Source organism: Misgurnus anguillicaudatus, chromosome 23 (genome assembly GCF_027580225.2).
Source record: "Misgurnus anguillicaudatus chromosome 23, ASM2758022v2, whole genome shotgun sequence".
In the NCBI taxonomy this organism is placed as follows: domain Eukaryota; kingdom Metazoa; phylum Chordata; class Actinopteri; order Cypriniformes; family Cobitidae; genus Misgurnus; species Misgurnus anguillicaudatus.
This window is the reverse complement of record NC_073359.2, coordinates 27,528,567-27,555,719: the sequence shown is the minus strand read 5'-3', so window position 1 is coordinate 27,555,719 and position 27,153 is coordinate 27,528,567. Positions and strand designations below refer to the sequence as shown.

General features: G+C 36.3%; 2 protein-coding genes across 2 annotated transcripts in view; one reads left to right on the top strand and one right to left on the bottom strand.

Moving 5' to 3' along the window:
* Positions 1–27,153, bottom strand: part of LOC141359269 (uncharacterized) — a 368,361-nt gene that overhangs the window by 332,040 nt on the left and 9,168 nt on the right. The window lies entirely within an intron of this gene.
* Positions 11,046–17,726, top strand: LOC129452622 (uncharacterized). Its single transcript, XM_073861437.1, has 2 exons — positions 11,046–11,540; positions 14,596–17,726. Exons 1-2 carry the CDS (start codon positions 11,162–11,164, stop codon positions 14,955–14,957), a joined length of 741 nt encoding a protein of 246 aa, XP_073717538.1. The 5' UTR covers positions 11,046–11,161; the 3' UTR covers positions 14,958–17,726.

Here is a 27,153-nt window from a genome sequence, read left to right as displayed (position 1 = left end):
ATTAAAGGGGTCATATTATGAGATTTTTTTAAGATGTAAGTTAAATCTTTGGTGTCCCAAGAGTGTGAAGGTGAGGATTTAACTGAAAATACCCCACAGATAATTAATTACAGCATGTTAAAATTGCAAATTTGTAGGTCTGAGCAAAAGTGAGCCGTTTTGGGGTGTTTCCTTTAAAATGCAAATGAGCGGATGAAGTCCAAACACTGATCACAATGATGGTGATTTGTTGTAATTGAAACTCAATTGTGCTGTCAAGTTCTTCTTTTCTCCCTCTTACTCTCTGAAATAAATAGCAGTGCTGTGGTTGGATAGTGCAGATAAAGGGGGCGGTATTATTATAATTCGCCATGCTACCTACCTCACAAAACAGGCGAAATCTGAACGACCTAATTTTTCCACATGCTTGCAGTAAATGGCTTACCCAAACAAAGTTACTGGGTTAATCTTTATCACATTTTCTAGGTTGATAGAAGCACTGGGGACCCAATTATAGCACTTAAATATGAAAAAAGTCTGATTTTCATCCTATGACCCCTTTAAAAATGACAACCGGTTTTGCCAACACTCGCTTTATGCACGTAGGAGTTTTCCTTACTCAAACATGTTCTGAGGGCAGAAAGAATGTGATTGGTTCACAAAAACGACCAATCAAAATGCTCGTTACTGGTTTAAGCCCTCAGCGGAGCCTCCAAGGCAGCTTCTGCAGTGAAGCAGTTCGAGCTCACCGTTGGTCAGATGAGTAGCGCAGATATGTAAGATAGGAATGAGACTGTTTTTGAATTCAGCTCGAAACCTTTCGAGCATTTAAAGGGGACATATTATGAGATTTTTTTTAAGATGTAAACTAAGTCTAAAATAGGTCTGAGCAAAAGAGTGCCGTTTTGGGTGTGTCATTTAAATTGCAAATGAGCGGATGAAGTGCAACCACTGATCACAATGATGGTGGTTTGTTGCAATTGAAACTCAATTGTGCTGTGAAATATTTTATCTCTCTCTTTCTCTCCATACTAAATGGTTGTGCTGTGGTTGGATAGTGCAGATAAAGGGGGCGGTATTACCTTATTCTGACATCACAATAAGGGCCAAATTACAATGACCTATTTTTTCACATGCTTGCAGAAAATGGTTTACCAAAACTAAGTTATTGGGTTGATCTTTTTAACATTTTCTAGGTTGATAGAAGCACTGGGGACACAATTATAGCACTTAAACATGAAAAAAGTCAGATTTTCATAATATGTCCCCTTTAAGTGACGCGTTTTCACGTGTCCGTGGCACGACTTTCTTTTTCGTGCCAGTTTCACGTATTGGTTACTTAATTGTTTTTCCTATTTTCTTACCATTGTCGCTTGGGATTGGGGTTAGAACAACATTCTGTTACATAAAATGACATCCTCACCCTAACCCAACTCTAACCCCAACTCCAAGCAAGAACAATTTAAATTTCTGACAAATAAATGTATAAACAATGCCATTTTAACCCAAACCCAACTTTATCCTCGCGCGAGAATAGTTTAAAAATGTGACAAAAACCACAAATCTAACCCCAATCCCAATCCCAATCGACAATGGTTTTAAAAAAAGAAAAAAATTGAGTAACCAATACGTGAAACTGGCACGAAAAAGAAAGTCATGCCACGGACACGTGAAAACGCGTCACTTAAATGCTCGAAGGTTTCGAGCTGAATTCAAAAACAGTCTCATTCCTATCTTACATATCTGCGCTACTCATCTGACCAACGGTGAGCTCGAACTGCTTCACTGCAGAAGCTGCCTTGGAGGCTCCGCTGAGGGCTTAAACCAGTAACGAGCATTTTGATTGGTCGTTTTTGTGAACCAATCACATTCTTTCTGCCCTCAGAACATGTTTGAGTAAGGAAAACTCCTATCTACTCACTGTATTGGAAGTGCATAAAACAGTCTCACCCCATGTCGTCAATATTTGACGACACTTGACCATTCGTCAATATGTGACGGGGAGGGTATACCTTTCGCGTCATTTTTTGACGAACTGGGGACTTCAATACTATTACGTCCGTTGCATTCTCTTCTCCTATTTTCTTACCATTTTCGCGTCGGTTTAGGGTTAGATTACGCAAAATTAAACAGTGTACGCGAAATTAAACAGTGTACGTGAAATTAAACAGTTGTCACCTGGCGTTGGGGTTAGAAACAGTTGTCACCTGGCGTTGGGGTTAGAGTTAGGTTTGGATAGGGATGTCATTATGTAAATCTAACCCTAAACCGACGCGAAAATGGTAAGAAAATAGGAGAAGAGAATGCAACGGACGTAATAGTATTGAAGTCCCCAGTTCGTCAAAAAATGACGCGAAAGGTATACCCTCCCCGTCACATATTGACGAATGGTCAAGTGTCGTCAAATATTGACGACATGGGGTGAGACTGGGTTGTTTTAACAGTAACGTCAACAATGTATCTCCTGACATTTTAAGTTGAACTGTTGTGTTTTAAAAAACTAATATATATATATATATATATATAGAGTCTTTCTTGACTTCACTTAACATAAATAGGGGTGAGCAGGGGCCATTTTTAGAAAAACTTAATTTTAAAAGTTAATGTTTTAGACAGAGATATATTTTTTTGTTGTGGTCAGTAACTCACAAGTGTGGTCTATCAAAACCAGCTGGAATTTTGAACAAATGTAAAACGACTTCTGTATAATTTCACTTTAAACAAGAGTAGTGAATTGTTACTTTTGACCTTGACAGCAGGGACGAAAGTAACACACAGGTGGGTCAAAAGTAACACAACAAAACATGATAGATTTTTGTGTTACACTTGTTTTTATTAAATATATATTACTATGACCTCTTTAATATGTAACTGCAAACTTATTTTGTCATTTATCTTTGTAAAAAATAATTAAATTACATTTTTATTTTAAATGTCAGTTTTATCAAATGTTTCAAAAGCAACCAACAGTACAAACTAAAATTGCTGAGACTAAAAAAAAATGTAATAGTTTGAACACTATGAAAATAAAATTAAATCAAATTAGAATAATATAAATTTTTTAACATATTATACCCATATTAGCAGCGGGACAAAACTAACAAGTGTTACTTTTGACCCGACAGGATCTACTTACTCTATAAACTCGACTTACTTTTATTTTGAAAAACTGAGAAGTCTTCAAGATGTTATATAGTAAATACCTTGTAGATTTATCAGTATTGTGACACATGAAACGAGAAACACAACGCGTTGTAAAAAAAAGGCCGCTTTTGGAATGTACTTATCATGGTTGAAAACACAGTTCTGGATCTACACGTAGAAATCGGTGAGTAAATAACGCAATATTTGTCAACTCTTTCAGAGGTTATGTGCTAATATGCTGTCATAGTGAGATTTAGATGTTATCAGGGCTCGGAGAAAATCGCTTTGTTACTTTCGTTCTTCAACTCTCCCACACTTACTGGTTTTGCACTGAAGTCCAGCTTTTGTTGTTTGGGTAGTGGATGAACTCCTGCTCACTGCTTTGCTCTTATTTGACTGTCTGTGCCATGGTGCGACTCCAAATGTTTTTTTTTAAGTTGAACTGTACAAGAAAATATACAAGAAAATATATATTTTACTAAGGAAAATTTCAAAAATAGTAACGCACAATGACTTGGATAAGTAACTTTAATCTGATTACTGGTTTGGAAATATTAACGCGTTAGATTACTTGTTACTAAAAAAGTGGTCAAATTAGAGCAACGCGTTACTAAGTAACGTGTTACCGGCATCACTGGTTGTCTGAACGTTAGAGTAATGTTACATTTTACCATTTTTAAACGTTATGACAATGTCATGTTTAATGTTCACATAATGTTTAAAACAACAACTGTTTATTATATTGACTTGTTTAATTATGTAAATGATAGAGAAACATTGCATTTTATTATTTTATAAAACATTATTTCTGAATATTCAGTAAATATATTGCTGTAGAAAACTCAATTCACTTACTAGGTTTAGAAGTTGATGTTTTGTTTCATTTTAAGTCACCCTTATTGTGATTGGTGTTTGTTTTGGTTGGACTCTTGACACTTGACTTTTTGCTTGCTGGTTTTTTCCTGGTTGTGTTGGCTTTGTGTTGATGCACCACATTTGTTGTGAAAAGTTAATAGTGTAGTTCTGTGGTGCTTGGTGCATGGTGGTGAAGATCATCACCTAATTCATTAACCAAAAGTTTATTTTGTCAAAAATGTAAATGAGATCCAGTGCTTTCACAGCAGTTTGTCATTAAGGAGTTTTAGAAACTTTGGACAAAAATATCCGCTGTATAATTGGGATGCACAAAAATCAAGAATCAGAGTATGAATCTCAATCATGGTGACAATTAAATGAAAAACTTCATGCTGCAATGCATGCTGGGTATTAACAAATTACAAATCTCATTCAGGACTCCCAGCATGCACTGCAGCATGGATAAATAAGGATTTTTTTTAACAATTTTATTTGTCACCATGGTTGAGATTCACAGTCCGACTCTTGATGCCTGTGCGTCCCAAATATACAGCAGATATTTCTGTCCAAAGCCTCCAAAACTCCCCAATGACAAACCGCTGTGAAAGAGCTGGATCCAATACACATTATTGGCAGAAAATAAACTTTTAATTAGTAATTAATTAGGTGATGATCTTTACCATTATGTACCAACAACTACAGAATTACACTACTAACTTTGCATATTCATAACAAATGTGGTGCATTAACACAAAGTTAACACAACCAGGGAAAAAACTAGCAAGCAATGAGTCAAGGGTCAAGAGCCCAACTAAAACAAACACTAATCACAATAATGGTGACTTAAAATGAAACAAAACATCAACATCTAAACCTAGTAAGTGAATTGAGTTTTCTACAGCAATATATTTACTGCATACAGAAATAATGTTTTATAAAATAATAAAATGCAATGTTTCTCTATCATTTACATAACAATTAAACAAGTCAATATAATAAACAGTTGTTGTTTTAAACATTGTGTGAACATTAAAACATGACATTGTCATAACGTTTAAAAATGGTAAAATGTAACATTACTCTAACGTTCAGACAACAGAAACGTTCTTAGAACTTAAAAAAAATGGACACTTTTAACGTTGGCAGAATGTTTTTGGGGCACTTTTGGGAACTTTCAGGGAACGTTCTTAGAACTTTTTATTTCTAGCTGGGTAACTATTATCTGACTATAAGTTTTGGTATAAAAAAGAATTACATTTTTAAAAAGTTGTCTGTTCAAAAAGCCACCATTTTCATAGAATGACCTTAAGTAATATTATCTTAATCTTAGTATGGGAGACTTCAAGCACCAACACAAGAATAATAGCACAGATTAATGAAATACATCCATAAGAACATGTTTGTCATTTAAATTAAAACAGTGAACAGTATATGTAAAGTCTTAATTTGTGCTCTGTATTGGGCTGTGTGTGAATTAAAAGAAAATAAAAACTGCATATAAACAGGAGTGAAGAGGTTAGCTCCAGTCATGTAATTGTAAACATTTTGCGATAAAGTCCTGTTGGTGACGTGACCCTCTTTGGGAAACCACCAATCAGAGCGCAACTTATTATTATTATTCATGACCCTTTTAAATAATGTAATAACAGACCATTTCATTCTGAAAGCCAAGGGTTGTAAATGGGCAATACTGTATATGTATCTAGATAATTTTTTACTTAAAAATGCCACATACCTTATTTTTAGATATTAAAGAACAATGTAACATATTATTTCAATGCATTCTTGGTCACCTTTAAAAACATGTTCATTTACCATATAATATATAGCAGCAAAAGTTCAGCGCAAATCGGGTGATCCGGTCAGTAAAATCAGTGTTATTTACCAAGTTACCTTTCATAAAACTTAAAGATTGTGTAAGCTACCAGCAGTTTTATTCAGCATTATAGCATTGGAAATAAATTGTTTAACTTAAATCCTTCCTGTAGAGGGATTAGACTAGTCCTAGACTAAAAAAAAACGTTAGAGCTGTCCAAACTGAAAACAACTTGCACTGACATATCTTAAAATACATCAGTGCCCTTTGTTTGCCTCAAAAATCACACAAGTAATGTTTTTAGTAAGGCATGTCTGTTAAAACTAGTTAGTTTTTCCTAATTGAATCAAGTCCTAGTCCTGGCTTAAACTAATCCCGGTAGGGAAACGGCCCCTTAGTGTATGTTTGTGGGCTATGATTGTGATTTACAAATTCTGTAAAGTGTTTAGAAATTATGTAATTGCCACCCCAATAAAATTACTGGGTCTTACCTGGCCAGCCCTGAAAAGACATTTTTGCTATGGCCCATGATCTTGTGGCATATTATTTACTTTAAACACACATAGTATGATATAAGATTTAAACTATGGGGTCTCTGTGAAATTCTGTATACTGTTCTTATTTGTTAATTTAACTAAATTATAATTACAAATGTATGTTTATATGGAACATTTAAGCTTTGCAGGAAGTACCACCTTTAAAATTGTCTGAGAATCATTACAGACATGTGGCCAAAAGAGGGCAGTAAGTGCACATGGAAAAATTAATCTCAACATGAACACGTACGGATTTGTACAGATTTGTCTCTTGGTTCTTTAAACCTTAAAATAATATATAATAATTTTAACTTTATTTTCCAGCTCCTCTGCCCATTCCTGTCATCAAGAGAAACTTTTCTCAATGTTCATCATCATCAGTCTCAAAATGTATGTTGTTGTGTTCAGTGTTGAATGTGAGAGATGTGAGTCTCTCATGGTCCAAATGTCTGGTCATCTCTGCTAATGTGGGCGTGACCATAGATTAGTATAAAGTCTAGATGTGTTACGGCGGAGTCTCTAACGTCATCTTACCACAACGGTGGCCATCTTACCACAGGCAGCTCGCTCACTCTAAGCATTGAGTTTTAATGGTGCTTGTACTTTTAAATGACCATAACTTGCTCAATTTTCTACCAATTTTTCAACCGTTTGGTTTCTTACAAATGTTATTAATGTGGCTATAAATCTGGATGCTTAAACATGTTTCATTAATTTATTATTTTTTTTGTATAAGTATGCAGTGTCATAGGTACATCTTTGATGTTTATAACAAACCAAACCGTTTGAAAATTGGTATAAAATTAAGATAAAATTAAGCTAATTAAGTTATGGTCATCAATGCTAACTCAATGCAACGAGTGAGCCAGCTGCCTGTGGTAAGATGGCCGCCAAATGCAGACGTTCCACTCAACTGGCCAGCAGCGCAGGCGAGACATCTAGCTTTTATACATATCTATGGGCTTTTCTACTGTAACTGTGATTTATGATCTAAGATCACAGACTTCCAAAGACACCAGAGGGCGATAGTATGTTGACCAAAAGTTGCCAACAATCATTCTTCCTATTGTTAGTAACAAAACTTGCCCATATACTTTTTCCTTGATTTTTTTTAAATTATTAATTTTGTTTTAAAAATTTATTTTTGTCCTTTAAATTGTTTTAATTAAAAAATAATAATAATACAAATAAACTATATAAAATAATATTAAAGATATGAATCACATTGTACAAAATGTTGTGCACTATATGCTGGAACTATGTGGTTGAGCTCAATATCACTATTGCTTAAATATCCTCACATATTAAATATGTTTTAACATCTTTCTTCAAACAACAGATTCAAAGAGACTTTAAGTTTTGTTTTTTAAACTTTATTTTAAAATTTCAAAACTAAAAAAACACCAGAAAAATCAAGACAAAACACTATCGCCCTCTGGTGTCTTTGGATGTCTGTGATCTTAGATCATAAATCACAGTTACAGTAGAAAAGCCCATAAATATATATAAAGGCTAGATGTCTCGCCTGCGCTGCTGGCCAATTGAGTGGAACGTCTGCATTTGGCGGCCATCTTACCACAGGCAGCTGGCTCACTCGTTGCATTGAGTTAGCATTGATGACCATAAATTAATTAGCTTAGTGTCAACATAATGGCTGTGGTAGAGGGCCCCACCTCATATTTTTCATAGGGCCCAAAATTGCTAATGGCGCCCTTGACTATTATGAATACTAAAGTATACAGTATTTTTTGTGGGAACGGTGAAACAGCTCCCTCTGCGAGGCTCACACTGAATAATTTTTTCACATCTCGGCACAAGATGGTGCTCGCAGTACTGTGTTAAAGGAGAAGTTAAAGGGTATTACGGCTGTTATAATTTTTATTGATATATATCAAACCCTGCCCATTATCTGTTAAAACTACTTTTTTAAAATGAATTGATTATTCCCGTATGTTTTCTCTCACTGTAAGATTGATTATGATCTTGTGCTTATCTATAGAGTAATGGTAAACCATGTGTATAATGCATAGTAGACTTCAGTAAATAATGGACAGGCTACATATAAACTTCACTTTCCTTAGCGGGAGAATCTCAACCCACCACCATACTCAAGATGTAGCCTACTATACATATATTTAAAACCCTTTTCTTGAGTGGTTTAGCAAACATCAAAAACACTTTTTCAAATTGAAATCCTTTAATTGATTCAAATGAATCAATTTTTACTGTCAATTGCAAAAGACATAGCACAGTTGTTTATATAAAATATGTTTATATGTTTATAAAGCATAATTCAAAGATCCAACACAGGGCTTATAGCGTTTATTAATGAATGGATGGTGTCTTACCATATTATGTTTGAAGTGGTATCACTTCAGCTTCTTGAACTGTAAAATAATAAAAAATGTCAAAACAAAAATAATTTTTTGTTGATGTGCTGTAGATCGGGGGGTTAGCACCTTACTGTGGAGTTGTGTTTGTTCAACTTCTATCAAAAAACATTTGATCAAAGCTAATCATGGCCTTTTATGAGTATAGTTTAAGAATTTAAAGGGGCCATGGCATGAAAATCTGACTTTTTCCATGTTTAAGTGCTATGATTGGGTCCCCAGTGCTTCTATCAACCTAGAAAATGTGAAAAAGATCAACCCAGTAACTCAGTTTTGGTAAACCATTTTCTGCAAGCACATGAAAAAATAGGTCGTTGAAATGTGGCTCTCCTTATGATGTCATAAGGAGCTCTTATTATAATAATACCACCCCTTAATCTGCACTATCCAACCACAGCACTGCCATTTAATGCAGAGAAAATTGCAACAAACCACCATCATTGTGATCAGTGTTTGAATTTCATCAGCTCATTTGCATTTTAAAGGACACACCCAAAACGGCACATTTTTGCACACACCTACACATTGGCAATTTTAACATGCTATAATAAATTATCTATATGGTATTTTGAGCTAAAACTTCACATATGTGCTCTGGGGACACCGAAGATTTATTTGACATCTTAAAAAGTCTTGTGCCATGGCCCCTTTAATATATTTGATGTAGTACTTACCCTCATGTCTTCTATGTCTTGCGCTATGACAGGATTTAAGTGCTTGAACACTCAAGGCCAAACCCACTGCTGTTAGAATGGCAATAATAATAATGGCTGCGATGACAACCAAATTAGGACATAGACATCATAAAACAAGCAGGTTTGTCAATTTCATTTTAATGCAAACATCCAAGTGATGTTTCAATTAAAGGTGCAGTGTGTAATTTCCAGAAGGATCTCTTGACAGAAATGCAAAAATAATATACAAAACTATATTATCAGGGGTGTATAAAGGCCTTTCATAATGAACCATTATGGTTTTATTACCTTAGAATGAGACGTTTTTATCTACATACACAGAGGGTCCCCTTACATGGAAGTCACCATTTTGTGCAGCCATGTTTCTACAGAAGCCCTTAACGGACAAACTTTTTTACTAAGTTGTCTCCAACGATGACACGTTTGTCCGGTGGGGGCTACTGTAGCTTCTCTACGCATTTTAAAAGCAAGAAGTGAGCAGTGGACTGAGCGGATGGTTGCAATTCACAACCTCACCACTAGATGCCGCTAAAATTTACACACTGCACCTTTAAGTTACTAAGTTGGGGCACTTATACAGTAAAATAAATATTTGCATACAAGTTTTATACAATCATTAGTGTTATTTTATTTAATTCTGTGCAACAATAGCCATAATGGACAAAACTGGGTTGTTTTAACCCATCATTTTCAGTATGTGAAAAACTCAAATAAGCTCAAATGCAAAAGCTGCTACACTGCAAAGATTACTTTCTTACTTTGTATTTTTTTCTTGTTTGGGTTAAAAAAAACTTTAAATAAGTTAACTTATTTAAACACATAGTTTAAGAAAAATTCAAGAAATATTTTCTTACTCCATTGGTAGATGATTTTTTGCTTGTTTTAACGACAAATTCACTTAAATTTGATATTTTTGGTATAAAACGTAACGTCTTACGTCATTTTGTTCATCAAGAGAATGCATCTTGACGGTAAAATGGTAAAAACGGTATAGTGGCCCAGATAGGCAGAACAGAAAAAAAAAAAAACAAATAAGAAAACTCTGGTAAGTGAAATGTTTAATGGAAAATGTTCTGTCTGTTGTGGACTGAATGCAGATGGAAACATTTTAACCACAAAGTTAGGTGATGCATTCTTTCATGCACACAGACCACAATAGACAGGATATAAAAATACACAACACTACCTGTATGTATGAACAACAGCCTATATCTTTTAAAATTCTACATGAAAAATTACACAAATTTATGCTGCAATCCTGGAAGTTTTATAATTTTGTAAAATGAAATTTTTGTCTTTATTTAAACTTTTTATTGATGCTTTTAAAAAGTGAACCGATTAAAGGCAAACGTGATCAGGTAGACTTTCTCTTTTGTTTTTGTAGGAGTCTCATGATGTCACAATGATTTCGGGAACAATAGAAAAAAAACATCTACATTCATTGGCTGAACCTGCTTCTGCTGAAGCCACTAAACCACAGCTCAACCTTTCGGTCCGTCAAAGATGTCTGTGAAATGTTTCATCAAGTTGTAAATCTGTATACAAGGTAAGATTTTTAGTTTAAGTCAATCTCTGATTATATTCATTATTACACTTAAAGTAATTTTAAGCATGGTGTAAAGTTAAGGTTAGTTGATTTATAAATGACACAATTTAGCGAAGTGAAAACTAACAATGACTGGTGGTCTATGATTTCCTGGTTTCAGACACTTCCTCTGTACAAAAAGTTTTTAACTATATTGAATAATGTTTAATTTTTTTACCTTCAACTCGCACTGCTCTAAATTTTTATGTGTAAATGTTGCAGGTGTTGATGCAGATGAAATAAAATCAGTGATGGAGGGCGACTCTGTTACGCTGTTTACTAATGTTACTATAACACAGAGAGACAACCAGTTACTCTGGAGGTTTGGACCTAATGATGCTCGCATTGCTGAAATTTATAAACAAAGTCCTCCAATATATGATGATAATAATGGAACATTCAAAGATAAAATACAACTGGACACTCATACTGGATCTCTGACCATCACAAACGTCAGCTTCACACAGACTGGAGATTATAAATTATCCATCATCAATAGTAAAGGGAACTTGTACAAGACCTTCAGAGTCTCTGTTTATCGTAAGTAAACAAATAAATCTAATTACCATCCAATTAAAGTTTATAAATAAAATAGTGCTAAATAGCACTAAATGTGCTGTGCTGGCTTGTAATCATAAAGGAACAATTTTTAGTTCTAAACAAAACCTAGCACCTGTGTACCATATTGTGCCACTTATGGTTCTACAGCATTGCTATATACACTCACCTAAAGGATTATTAGGAACACCTGTTCAATTTCTCATTAACTTTGACTGAAATAACAACTCGTTACAACCGAGGTATGCAGCAAAGCATTTGTGAAGCCACAGCACGCACAACCTTGAGGCAAATGGGCTACAACAGCAGAAGACCCCACCACTCATCTCCACTACAAATAGGAAAAAGAAGCTACGATTTGCACAAGCTCACCAAAATTGGACAGTTGAAGACTGGAAAAATGTTGCCTGGTCTGATGAGTCTCGATTTCTGTTGTGACATTCAGATGGTAGAGTCAGAATTTGGCGTAAAAAAGAACATGGATCCATCATGCCTTGTTACCACTGTTCAGGCTGGTGGTGGTGGTGTAATTGTGTGAGGGATGTTTTCTTGGCACACTTTAGGCCCCTTAGTGCCAATTGGGCATCGTTTAAATGCCACGGCCTACCTGAGCATTGTTTCTGACCATGTCCATCCCTTTATGACCACCATGTACCCATACTCTGATGGCTACTTCCAGCAGGATAATGCACCATGTCACAAAGCTCGAATCATTTTAAATTGGTTTCTTGAACATGACAACGAGTTCACTGTACTAAAATGGCCCCCACAATCACCAGATCTCAACCCAATAGAGCATCTTTGGGATGTGGTGGAACGGGAGCTACGTGCCCTTGATGTGCATCTCACAAATCTCCATCAGCTGCAAGATGCTATCCTAATAATATGTGCCAACATTTCTAAAGAATGCTTTCAGCAGCTTGTTGAATCAATGCCACACAGAATTAAGGCAGTTCTGAAGGTGAAAGGGGGTCAAACACAGTATTAGTATGGTGTTCCTAATAATCCTTTAGGTGAGTGTACGCCTAAAATGGTTCCCTTATGTATATAAAGCTTTTAAAAGTGTTTAGCACCATTTTTTTTAGAGCAGGGGTCTCTAACTTTTTTGTGAGCAGGGGCTACAACAATGGATGAAACAATCTGGAGGGCTACTTTTTAATATAGTCTACTCAAAACGTTTATTTTATTTGACTTGTTTTAGTATTGTTTAAAATGTTAACATGCATTAACAAAGCTAATAAAAAATATGTAATAAATAAAAATTACATTTTAATAGAATCTGCTTTGGCTAGCAGGTTTGGCTACCCGCGGGCACCACGTTGGACACCCCTGTTTTAGAGTTAACCCTGCAAGTAAGCTTACGATGGGCCTGTATGGGCATAGCCTAAGGGCCCCGCACAGGTTTGCTCACTGGCGAAACGTTGGCCCCTTAGCCCTGGCCCTGCATGGGCAGCCCTCACTTAGCCCCCAGGAAGCCCTCACATAGAGAAATCCCCAGAGTTAAATGAACACTGCTGGATGTATATATTGTCCCAATCTTACAGAGTGTTAAAAAGTACCAATGACGCAGAATTAAAACCGGTGTTATCCCCTTTCTCACCACCTCTGTCTGAAATCTAAAATTGCATTTTACATCTTACTTGTAGAGTCATTTTCTTACTTTAGGTCGAGACTTTGTTTCATTCAAAGTCACCACTATTGTGATCAGTGTTTGATCCAGTTAAACCTGACTCCTGACTCCTGCCCCGCTCAGTCTTTTGACTGCTATAACTTTGTGTGTTTAAAACATGTTTGTTATGGCAGCATGCGATCCTTTGGTGGTGGTCAGTTCAGTAAATAAAGTCTGAACATCATCATATAAAAACTTATGTATGAATTTATTGTTTGCACACTTAACAGAAGGATCTTTCTCTGACAATGTGATACTATAGTATGAGATCCAGCTCTCTCTTAGCAGTTTGTCTTTCTGAAGAATTTTGAAACACTGACATTTTAAATTAACTGCTCTACAATGTAGACACACAAATATCAAGAATCAGAGTATGAATCACAATGATGGTGACAATAAAACGAAAAGCTTCATGCTGCAATGCATGCTGGGTATCAACAAATTACAAATCTCCCAGAATGCACTGCGGCATGAATAAATAATGACCTTTTTTTACCATTTTCTTTGTCACCATTGTTGAGATTTATACTCTGATTCTTGATGTCTGTGCATCTACATTGTGCAGTCGTTAATGTTTATGTGCAAACTATCAAAATCCTTCAGAATGATAAACTGCTATGAGAGTTCTGGACCTTACACTGTAGTATTTCATTATTAACAGAAAATTATGCTTCTGATGAGGGGGTAAACTATATTAATAAATCTGTTCATTAAATGATTATGTTTGACAATGTTTATGTAGCAACCATCAATATTCAACTACAATTGCCTTTTCTTTGCTATAACATGTGTTTTAAACACACTTAGATATAGCAGTTAGAAAACACTAACAAGCCAACGGTCAAGAGTCAAAGTCCAATTGAGACAACCACTGATCACAATTATGGTGACTTTGGATGAAACAGCCAACATCTTAACATAAGTTAAGAAAATGACTCTACAAGTAAGATGGAAAATGCAATTTTATATTTCGGACAGAGATGTTGAGAAAAAGGATAACAGAGCTTTTGATTCTGCTTCGTTGTTACTTTTTGGCGCTCTGTGAGATGGGACAATGTATACATCCAGCAGTGTTTATTTGACTCTGGGGATTTTTCTGTATGGGGGCTTCCTGGCGGCTAAGTGAGGGCTGCCTGCGCAGGGCCAGCGCTAAAGGGCCAACGTTTTGCCAATGAGCAAACCTGCGCGGGGCCCTTAGACTAGCCCTAAGTGGGCCCATAAAGGGCCATTGTAGGCTTACTTGCAGGGTAAGCAGCTTGGAGGCAATGAAAATAGCAACCAAACTAGGAGACTTTTTCCATTTATTTTCCGATTCCAAAAATACCTTTTTTTGTGAACTTTTTGTTTCTTCCCTATTTTGTTTTCCAGCTCGTCTACCCGTTCCTCTCATCAGCATAAACTCATCACAATGTTCTTCATCATCGTCATCATCATCATCATCATCAAGCTCAAAATGTGTGTTGTTGTGTTCAGTGATGAATGTGAGAGATGTGAGTCTGTCCTGGTACAAAGGAAACAGTTTATTGTCCAGCATCAGTGTGTCTGATCTCAACATCAGACTCTCTCTACCTCTGGAGGTTGAATATCAGGATACAAACACATACAGCTGTGTGGTGAGCAATACCATCACAAAGCAAACTCAACATCTCGACATCAATTATGTCTGTCAGCAGTGTTCAGGCATGTTAACAATTTCATTAATGTTGTTTGGGAAGCTTATATTGTTCTAGGTGCATCTATGGATTTCTGTTTGACGTTTTCTTTTATTATTTCAGACCCTGTCCAGTGCTGTGGTTATACTGAATCTGTCATTCGATTGGTCATTTCTGCGCTGGTAGGTGTGGCTACTGTCATAGTGCTAGTTGATCACTTCAGATCCATCAGATGTGAACAGAAGAGAAGAGCACAGACACCACCATCATTACCTGAATGATGTTAAATCTGTTCTAACTCAATGATTGAGGCTTAAGAGACATGCATGCGACAACAAACAGGCTGTTTACACTTGGCATTAACATGTGTTTTCGTCGATCGGATCACAAGTGGACGACGTTAATGCCAGGTGTAAACGGTGTTCAAAACGTTTTGAGCTCGTCCACTTTCGACCACTTTCAACCACATCCAGAGGTGGTCGAAACCACTTTCGATCGGATCGCTTTGGAGTTGCGGAACGCACATGTGGTTGAATGCGTTCGAACAGCCACACACGACCGCCTTCTCTCCGCCCATTTATCTAATCTGAGGTATTAAATACAAGTTTTACGTATTTTTTGACTTCTGGCGTGAACATTTGTTGAACAGCGCTATTTTTAGCCTTTCATTGATAAAACTAAGCGGCTGATCTCCGTAGTTTCGTTTTGAAAGCGTGTGAAAGTTGCGCGATCCTATTTCATCAATTGCGCTGAAAATTCAAAGAAAGCTCTTACATACTCATGTACAAAACACTGTGCAGCATGTTTACTTGCTAAACAAGCAGTGCACTCCGACATAATTAGTTTGCGTTCATATAAACTCATAATTACTCCCGCCCGGGTTTGAATGACAGCAGAGAGACTCGCCCACCGTCACAGACCACCCCCTCATCGTATTCAGCACAGAAGCGTCGAAAGTGGACAAAAGAGACGGATTTAAATACCAGGTGTAAACGTAATGTGTCTCTCTCGTCCACTTGTGATCCGATCGATGAAAACACATCTTAATACCAAGTGTAAACAGCCCCAATGGCAATTTATGCACTTACAGTGTTATGAGACTGCTGACTTTCTTCAATGACTTTACATGCTGCTATTCTTCAGATGCAATTTGAATTGCATGCAAGAATGCATTACTGTAGATACAACATTTTCAACAGTAAAATCTTCTTTGGGATAGTAATTGTAGAAACCATAAGTGGCAGTATTGTGATTGACCATTAGGTGGCAGTATATTCAAATGAATAAGTGCACCTGAAGTACAGGGATAAGGGTTTCTGTTTTGAAAGGAAGCACACAGTTTTTGATCGTGATTGAACTGGACTGAACATTCGCTTACATGCCTTTCACTTTTATTGCTGTACTGCTAGACACACATCTGTCTGTATGAATTGCTGTTGTTTAGAGCAGTGATTCCCAAACTTTTTCCCTTGGGGCCCACCATGTACAAATAGGACAATCTGAGCCTCCCCTTTACATCCATCCTTCCTTTTGATTTTGCCGTTACGTTGACACGCACGTTGAGGTGAAGCGAGCAAATTTGAAATATTTATTTTACATAACAGAATATTTGAACTAAAATGATCAGTTTTATGCAACTTTATTTAAGCTAAAACCTTATCGGAACCCCCCACCTGAATTCTGGTGATCCCTTAAGGTGGGAACAAAACATAGCAAGTGCACAGATACGCTGTGTTGTATCACTGGACCTGTTTCTGTTATGCAATAAGACCAGGCCTGCTTGCCTGCTTCCTGATGGAATTGTTTTATAAATCTTCCATGGGGCAGGTTTTGTCCTTTTCTATTAACTACTGGTTTGGAAATCTGAGTGTTAAACACAAAAATGCATTAAACAGAATAGTTACCCTATGTGGGGAGATCATAGATAAAGAACAAAGTAGTTTGTCATTTTTGACACGTCATGACTCAAGCTCAATATGTGGTTTTGGCAACCTTATGTCTTTATCAGTGGCGTTTGTAAAAATACAATTACATGAAATAACACTTAGTAGTTGAATGTAATATACAAAAATATTGTTTTACCGTTGGCAATCAAATGTCATCGCAGCACATTATTGCGTTAATAGTGAAATCAATAGTAAAATCCTAATATGTCATGTAAAATAAGACAGGACTTTGCTCACTTGGGTTGTCTTTCTGTTCTTATGCAAAATAGGTTTTGATCTAACTTGGACTTGATCGTGTGTTTTGTACTAATGTGCTACAGCAATTCACAGAGATGGAAATATGAAGTGTGTATTACACATAGCTTTTCTTACTTTTTTTTAAACCTATAGCTATTCTGCGGTCAACAGTTACTGCTGTGATTAGAAAGAAAATATTCACAAATATAAGCACAGCCGTAACAAAAGTCAGTTTACGGTTCTTTTGAAATTCTAGCTTCATTATGAAAATCATTTATCCCAAAGTCAACAGGAAGCCAAACGTAACGACACACAGACTGGGCAGTTTAAAGACATTCCACAATCCTGTTAAATGTATATCCCTCAAAAGACTTTCTTAATTTTTCAAAATCAATAATGAGAGCAGCATACAAAGCAATATGATTGTCCTTAGTGGTGACATCCTGATGCCTTAGGAATGTAGCTCTGTCCTATGTTATTTGACCTGTAGCTAGCAAACAAAAAAACCTTAAACTAATTTGTTCACCTGTTTTTTTGTTTGCCAGCTACAGGCACATACCAGTGATATGGTACAAACCAGTCATATGTCACATTTCTACGACAACCAGTCCCGCTAGACATTTACAAAGATGCCAGACTGTTATCCTAACCTATTCATGAGTCATGCCGCTACCTTTTTGTTGCCATCTGGGTTCTGCTTGTGTAAATTTTCTACTGAATGTTTGCTAATGGGTGGCTGTACAAACAAACTGATGTTGAATCTATAAATCTAATGTTGATGAAAAAGTGCTTGTGAAACCTTAAAGACAATGCATACTGTAGTTATATTCTTTAGATAAAATTTAAAAACCTACAAGTATTTGATTTATGTATGTTATGTGTTGTGAACACCATCAGAAAATGTACAAAAGCTGTCACTGGGGAAGTACTAAAAACTGTAAAATGTGTTTATTATGTGTTGTATATATTTGCTGCCTTAAGTCTTTAAAGATTAGTAAACATTTCAATTTTGGGTTGCTATAACAAGTTGAAATTACTTAATTTGATAAAGAGTAGTCAAAATTGTATTATACTTAAGGCAGCAAAATATTTTTCAGTGAACTTTGTTACTTTTTCATTTCATTTTAATAATGGATTTCCATAATGGGCCTCTTTAAATCCTAATAGATTCCATGTTTATTTGTAAATCAAGTCAAGTGACAAGCAAGTAGTTAAGTCAATAATGTTAGCATATCACACATACCCAACCCCACCCACGATCTCTTTATTCTTTTGGCACCAGGTCAACTGCCCTAGTGATATTGCAAATAGCGGTATCATCCTCTCACTAGAGGTCCTTTCTCAGACAGGGTTTAGACTGACTGCATGCCTAAGCTTATTTCAGGCTCTTAAGCAGGAATGTTTATTGTAACCCAAATTAAAAAATAGTATAGTATATTATAGTAAAACTATAGTATTTATTTACTATAGTAAATGTACTACAGTAAACTGTATTAAAAGTACTAATTTATAGTAATCTATAGTAAACTAACTATAGGAAATGAAGTAAAATTACTCTAGCAAATACTATAGTATTTTTGAACCATTCTATAATAAAGTAAACTGTATTAAACTACTATAGCAATGTATGGTAAATTTACTAGAGAAAATTTAAAATTTCTCTACAGGAGCAGCATATAGAGGACTCTCGTGGCTGTAGACGGTACACTGCAAAATCCCTGGTGTTAAATTAACACCAGCTCGGTGTTTATATGGGTACCACCAGCAGGGTGTTAAAAGTAACACCGAAGCAGTGTTAGAGTTAATTAGATTATTAAGCAATCATTTGAGTGATTATTTGATTATTGAAGACACCTGGTGATAATGAGCAGAACTACAACTACAACTTCCAGTCACTGCCTTAGATAAAATCAACTGAAAAGACATCACTCTTATTACAAACCAGACTGACTTTTGTCTACTTTGAAATTGTTTGGTCACCATTATGGGGATCAGTGGTTCCTTTAGTTGGGCAGTTTGACTCTTATTTTCCCATTGATGTCTTTGCAACAGTGTTTACTGAACACATTATTTGTTGTAAAGGTTGTTAAAGCAAAGTTTATGAAGTTTTTAATAACAGAGATTTTAGATTTAAGTAAATTGTTTAAACAGTCAAAAAATTCAGTATTCATGGAAAATAAAATGTTGACCAAATACAGTATATATTCTCTATTGGTTTTAACTTACAGAGCTTTTCAAATTTTATTGTTAAAAATACTTGCCAGAAAGTTTATGTTGTGCCTCGCGTGCAGATATCATGAATCACCCCATTAATCGTAACAAGGGTGACATGTTGCAATGCATGATGGGAGTCATGAGTTTTATACTATGGTGGATCCCAGCATGCTTTGCAACATTATGTTTGTCACCATGATTCCGATTAGTGGAGTGATTCATGATATCTGCACGTGAGGCAAAAAAGCATTTCCAGCAAGTATTTAACAATAAAATTTGAGAAGCTTGATCCAAGGAAAGCTATGCTACTGAAGTCCAATAGAGAATAATATACATATGATCAACATCTAATTTTCTATGAACACTGAATTTTTTGACTGTGTAAACAACTTACTTAAATCTACAATCTCTGTTATAAAAACTATATAAACTTTTATATAGTTTTAACAATCTTTTAACAACCTTTGAAACAAAAAATGTGTTTGATAAACACTGTTGCAAAAGACCTCAAAGGCAGAAACAAGAGTCAACCCACCCAACTAAAGGAACCACTGATCACCATAATGGTGACCAAACAATTTCAAAGTAGACAAAAGTCAGTCTGGTTTGTAATAAGAGAGATGTCTTTTCAGTTGATTTTATCTAAGGCAGTGACTGGAAGTTGTAGTTCTGCTCATTATCACCAGGTGTCTTCAATAATGAAATAATCACTCAAATGATTGCTTAATTATCTAATTAACTCTAACACTGCTTCGGTGTTACTTTTAACACCCTGCTGGTGGTACCCATATAAACACCGAGCCGGTGTTAATTTAAAGGGGTCATAGGATGAAAATCAGACTTTTTTCATATTTAAGTGCTATAATTGGGTCCCCAGTGCTTCTATCAACCTAGAAAATGTGATAAAGATCAACCCAGTAACTTTGTTTGGGTAAGCAATTTACTGCAAGCATGTGAAAAATTAGGTCGTTCAGATTTCGCCTGTTTTGTGAGGTAGGTAGCATGGCGAATTATAATAATACCGCCCCCTTTATCTGCACTATCCAACCACAGCACTGCTATTTATTTCAGAGAGTAAGAGGGAGAAAAGAAGAACTTGACAGCACAATTGAGTTTCAATTACAACAAATCACCATCATTGTGATCAGTGTTTGGACTTCATCCGCTCATTTGCATTTTAAAGGAAACACCCCAAAACGGCTCACTTTTGCTCAGACCTACAAATTTGCAATTTTAACATGCTGTAATTAATTATCTGTGGGGTATTTTCAGTTAAATCCTCACCTTCACACTCTTGGGACACCAAAGATTTAACTTACATCTTAAAAAAATCTCATAATATGACCCCTTTAACACCGGGGATTTTGCTGTGTAAGGTTTATCTTGGTTCATATAAAAGAATTTTGACGAACCTGACTAGAAGTTCCGGGACCCGCCAAACTATGAAAAAGTTTGACTTATAGTTAGAAACATACGTAATATATAAAGTAGTAAGTTAAAATGACAATTTGACAAATGTCAATTTGATTATAACTTAAAGACGAATAAAAAATTTTTTTTACAGTCTACGTAATAAAAATGTTTGCAAAGAATGAATGTCCTAAACACTGCTCATTTAAAAAAAGGGGATGAGACCGCATGAAAATCGGAGATTAGGTTTAAGTAAGGGGCTAATCACACCAAACGCGCTTTAAACGCTTGGAAGCAAGGCGTGACGCACTGCCTTTTTTTAAAAAAGAGCATGTGACGCGGCTTTATATATTGCTAAGCAACCACCGAGTCAGCTGTCTTGTCAATCAAATATTGAAGCATGAGCGCTCTTTTGCTGTTAACTGTCATATTAGCAGAAACTTTAAAAAGAGGGCGCTTGCTCTGACCTTGTTTGAGGATGAGAGGTGCACAAACACGCAGGAGAAAGTGAGCGAGTAGAGTCAGAGTTCTTCAAAGCAACTGTAAACTTCCCTCACCACAACGTAAGGCCTGCTTCTCCCCTCATACAATTGGACAATGGAAAGACGCGAATGACGTCGGGCGCTTCTCCGCTCTTAATGCTCCTTAAAAAGTGCGGGCTGCGGCTGGCGGCAAAAACCGTAAGCCGCTCAGCGCGCATAAACAGCAAGCAAACGCTCCCTGCCCATAGAATATCATTCAAAAAAGGCGCCTGCAACTGCCATAAATGCTTTTGGTGTGATTGGCCCCTAAGTACCCTGCAAACAGACTCTGAGTAATAAGTTACCACGTGACATACCCCCCATTCTGAAACAGAAAACCCAGAGTTATTTCTGGGTTAACATACTCAGAGTTTTCACTTAAAGGGGACATATTATGAAAATCTGACTTTTTCCATGTTTAAGTGCTATAATTGTGTCCCCAGTGCTTCTATCAACCTAGAAAATTTGAAAAATATCAACCCAGTAACTTAGTTTTGGTAAACCATTTTCTGCAAGCATGTGAAAAAATAGGTAATTGTAATTTGGCTCCTATTGTGATGTCAGAATAAGGAAATACCGCCCCCTTTATCTGCACTATCCAACCACAGCACAACCATTTAGTGCAAAGAGAAAGAGAGAGGCAGAAAATAATTCACAGCACAATTGAGTTTCAATTTCATTGTGATCAGTGTTTGCACTTCAGCCGCTCATTTGCATTTTAAATGACACACCCAAAACGGCACACTTTTGCTCAAACCTAGATTAAGACTTAGGGCTCTATCTTACACCCGGCGCAATGCAGCGCAATGCGCGACGCAAGTGTCTTTCGCTAGTTTCCACCCTAATTTTCACGTTTAGCGCCGCGTTGTTTAAATAGCAAATGCATTTGCGCCCCCTTTTGCGCCCATGGGCGTTCTGGTCTGAAAACGAGGCGTGTTCAGGCGCATTGTTGGCGCGTTGCTATTTTGAGGCAACTAAAATAGACTACGCCATTGACCAACAAAAACCTGGTCTAAAGTCTAAAGTCAATGGTGCAATGTGTTTTATGTTATTTAAAGAGCGCATTAGTAATATGCGCCTATAAACGGGAGGACAACGCGGGTTTGCTTATCACAAAGTACATGAATGCCCAGCAGCACAAAATGCTTTTAAATATGAAAGATTAAAGGATTGAATGAAAAAGATTATTATTGAGTCTCTTGGACATAAATGAGACGTTAGAAGGCGCAAAGAGCTGCTTCACCTGCAGCCTGGTAAGTAAATAAATGCTTTGCTTTAAACAAATGCATCTGTTTTTAAATGTTTTTTTTTATTTATTGTATATGATGACTCTGTACCTGTGGATATGGTGAGATGAGAAACATTTGTAAGTAATGCTTAAAAAAACTCTTTGCTAAAAAACCGCTGTCCAAAGTGCTGAAACGTGAGGAGAGCCGTTTGTAATTTCTTTATCTCCTGTTTGTTACAAATAAAGTATTTTTAGAGAACAAACATTATCTTACATACTTGTAAATTATTTTTTGATGATATTGGATAGCCATACATTTAAAGCAATTACAAGCCTGCTTTTTTACTTCCCTGACAAAAAGAAAACGGGTTTTAAAGGTTTTAATAAAAAAATAACAATTTCAATACAAGTGAAAAACAACACAATTATTTAACATTAATCTTAAACTGGGGATCCTCTTCCTCCGCTTAGTTTTTCAGTTTACAAAGTTCGTCATCTAAATAGGGATTAGACATAGCGCCAGCGCAACTTGCTTTTAAAGGGAATGAGAGCTGTGACTCTCATTGGTTTACTGCACGTTACGCCCAAAATACTCCCATTACATTAGGACCTACCCTTTTCGACCATGCGCTCCGCGCAAAAACCATTTTTCCCGTCGTTAAATTAGCAAAAGTGGATTCGGACACGCCCATTTAGACGTTGCGCTGTGCGCTTTAGACAATGCGCTTAGATCCTTAAAATAGGGCCCCTAGTTTACATCTTAAAAAAATCTCATAATATGTCCCCTTTAACTTCCTTATGGGCCTCTGCTTAACCCCACTTTAAAGCGTAACTAAACCCATGGTCCGAGCCTGACTTCACCCACTGGCAATATTTGAAAATGCTAGAAAAGTGGGCAGATCCCAACGAAGATAGAGGGGACGAACTAAACTCGTATCAAGTGTGTGGTAAGTTCGTATCAAGAGCGTGGTGAGCTTGAACCTGCTTATGTCACGAGGCATTTTTTGGACCCAACATCCAATAGGAAAATTCAACTGCAGTAGCCACCGTTCAACCTGAAGAGGGCAGCACTCAGAAAGTTTTACACCATATATTGTAGTATTGAAACACTTTATATCCAAATGTCAAAAAAGTTACTAAAATCAATGAACAGCACTAATACAGCATCATTCTTACAGATCATTAAAGGGGACATTCCATGAAAATCAGACTTTTTCCGTGTTTAAGTGCTATAATCAGGTCCCCAGTGCTTCTACCAACCCAGAAAACATGAAAAATAGCAACCCTGTAACTTTGTTTTGGTAAGGCTCTCTCTGCAAGCATGTGAATAAATAGGTCATGCGGATTTCGCTCCCCGCATGACGTAGCTAAGGGATCTCATTATAATGATACCGCCCCTACAACTGCGCTATCCAATCATGATGCTATCTCGAGTGAGAGTGACCGAGAGAAAGTATGACTGACAGCACGACGCGTTTGTATTCCATCAAACACAAACAGGAGCCTACAATCTTATAACTTGTAGTTTTAATAATCTTTCTAAAGATTGAATTAACGTTCTAAAGGATTAACGTTACCTTAGTGCAAGAGAGAGAAAGCGAGTGAGCGAACGAACGAGAGAGAGAGAGCAACGCGACGGTTCGCTTTCAAGTAAGTTATGTTGTTTAATATGTTTCTCTGAAGTTTATATAAATGAACACGAGGATTAATGCAATGCACGAGACAGAGTGAGAAAACAACGCGTATTCACTATCATACACAATAAGTAAATATGTTGTTTAATGTTTCTCTGAAGTTTCAAATGAATGAGGAGTTACAAAATAGATGAGAGACTGACAGAAACGCGAATGTGTTCAATATGTGTACACAATAAACTTAAAACATGTCATTTGATCTGTTTCTCTAAAGTTTAAGCATTAAACGTGTTGTTTTATTACAGATCATTTAAATGTGCTCGTGTGGTTTGGTCAAAAAGTAAACTTCTGAGTGTTTGTGGACGTGTATTTTATTGTAACATGCTGAAAATCATTGTGCCTGTTTAAAACAAGTGCAGCATGATACCTAAAAGTCTTTATTTTTATTCCACAATGTTCCCCATCTGCTGATAAACATGTATTCAGTATGCATAAAACAGATGATTGACTTTTTAAACTTGTTCATATTTATAATGCTTAACATCGCTCACTAACTTCTTTTGTGAGAGAATCTCCCTCGATGCTCTGTCAGCTCTACAGCGGGAGCGCTTGAGACTCCGCACACCTGAGCAGCTCGTTTGGATTTAAAGGGATACACACAAAAACGGTGCATTTTTGCTCGGCCCCATAAAGTGCCTATTTTAACATGCCACAATAAATTACCTATATGGTATTTTGAGCTAAAACTTCACATATGTACTCAAGGGACATCAAAGATTTATTTAATATCTTAAAAACGTCTTCTGGAATGTCCCCTTTAACTAAACAAAGTTGGTTTAGGGTTTAGTTACTCTTTAAGAAGTAACCACAAACTTCATCAACCCACGCTGCCATGTAGAAGTGCGAAGTGAAACTCAGTTGCCGGAATTCACATAGGGATCCCTGTCTACAGGAAGTGCTTGTTTGTAGAGCTGACATATTAAAGGTGGTTGTAACATCTTTAATATCATTCATTTGCTTGTTAATTTGTTTATTTATTAGATAATTTAACACAAAATAAAATGAAACACATCAAAAAGGCAAACTGAAATGAATGAAGGAGAAAGTATATGGGCAAGGTTTTGTAAAAAGAAGATTGTTGTTGGAAACTGTTGTTGCTTTTCAGAAAAAGTAAAAATGTTCAAGAGGGAATTAGCCAACATGCTTCGAACACTGAAGAGAAAAAAAAACATTTCTGCTGTACATTATTCCACCCCAAAGCTGACTTGTTAGCCTGGGAAACCCAGACAAATTGAAGCAAATTTAGATTTGTTACTACTGAGAATGGTCTGGTTTTAACCAGTCTACTGACTTGTTACAATATACTGTAAGATTTAATAAAACTATGTGAAAAAGTATTTATAAAAGATGACAGAAATTTCAATTTCATCCCTTTAAGTGTATATTTCTAAAACATAAAAAGTAGACTGAGAGCATCCTTTCTTTATTTAGTTTGAAAGGAAATACACTGACACTGACACTTGTGGCAATAGTAAACCACAAGGCCGTCCGCCTCAATCTGTGGCAGGTAGGAGGGGTTAAATGCATTATATAAACAGATATCAAAGAGTGTGTGTCAAGCATAACTGAGCAAGCATTGTTTGATCCTGTTGTGTCTCTACACTAAAACGGCAACTAAAAACCAAATCTTTACTTTGCTAGTGAATAAAACTCTGCAGACGTACCGATACTCCACTTTTAAACAGTTTATTCCCTGAACCTGTTGAGTTTTTTGAGTGAGTATCAGAGGATTGTTTGAAGAGTGTTTGTTTAAGGAATATGAACCACAAAACAGCATTTCTCTGTCTGTGTTCATTGGTCGTGATAGGTAAGTGAAACATTTTCTTTTATCAAATATTAGGAACTGCTTTTCTTTTTTCAGTCTATTATATAACTTCTTAAGTTATCTCTGTGTATTTTTATGAATCAGAAATCTGCATTTATTTATTGTTCTTCAGGTGTGTTTGGTGTTGATAGTGATGAAGTGAAGTCAGTGTCAGTGATGGAGGGAGATTCTGTTACTCTACACACTGATATTACTGACATACAGAGAGATCAGCAGATATTGTGGACAATCCTGTTTGGATCTTCAGAGATTTCTATAGCAGGAATGCATAACCTAAGCATTGATATGTATGACAGTGTTGAGAGATTTGGAGACAGACTGAAGCTGGACAGTCAGACTGGATCTCTCACCATCACAAACATCACAACCTCTAGGCGTTATCAACTACAAATCATCAATGGCAGAGGAACTTCATACAAGACATACAATGTAATTGTCTATGGTGAGTAAAGTTAATAAGCCATGTCATGTTGTAATGATCAATGATTATATTTTGCAGTGAGAAACTGAAAAAATAGACATGTGTTTGTGATACTGTAGTATAGGCATCTCAAAACATAAAGCATAATGTCATTATGTACACAGACTGGTATGCAGGAGGTTAAAGTTTGGCTGTTTTTCTGCTTCTAAGAGATGCTGTATTTACACCATAAACAACATAAAACTTTCTCTTTTTTATGTCTTCCAGCTCGTCTGCCCATTCCTGTCATCACTCGTGTCAATAACTCTTCAAACTGTTCATCACCATCAGAAAGATCATCAAGACTAAATTGTTCCTTGTTGTGTTCAGTGTTGAATATGAGAGATGTGAGTCTGTCCTGGTACAAAGGAAACAGTTTATTGTCCAGCATCAGTGTGTCTGATCTCAACATCAGACTCTCTCTACGTCTGGAGGTTAAATATCAGGACAACAACACATACAGATGTGTACTCAACAATACCATCACAAACCAAACCCAACTTCTCAACATCACTCATCTCTGTCAGATGCATTCAGGTACAAATCTTTGTTTAATAAAACACTGTAGATTGAGATTTAAGTTGCTTTAAAGATGATACTAACAGCTTTTTTTGTTTATTACAGGGCTCAGGCAGCGTTCACATTTGATGACACTGATAGTTGTTGTAGTGTTCCTGTTTGTAGTTGTAGCTATAGGTTGCTTTAAGATTTTTATTTGCAGTGTGTCGGTGCAGTAAGT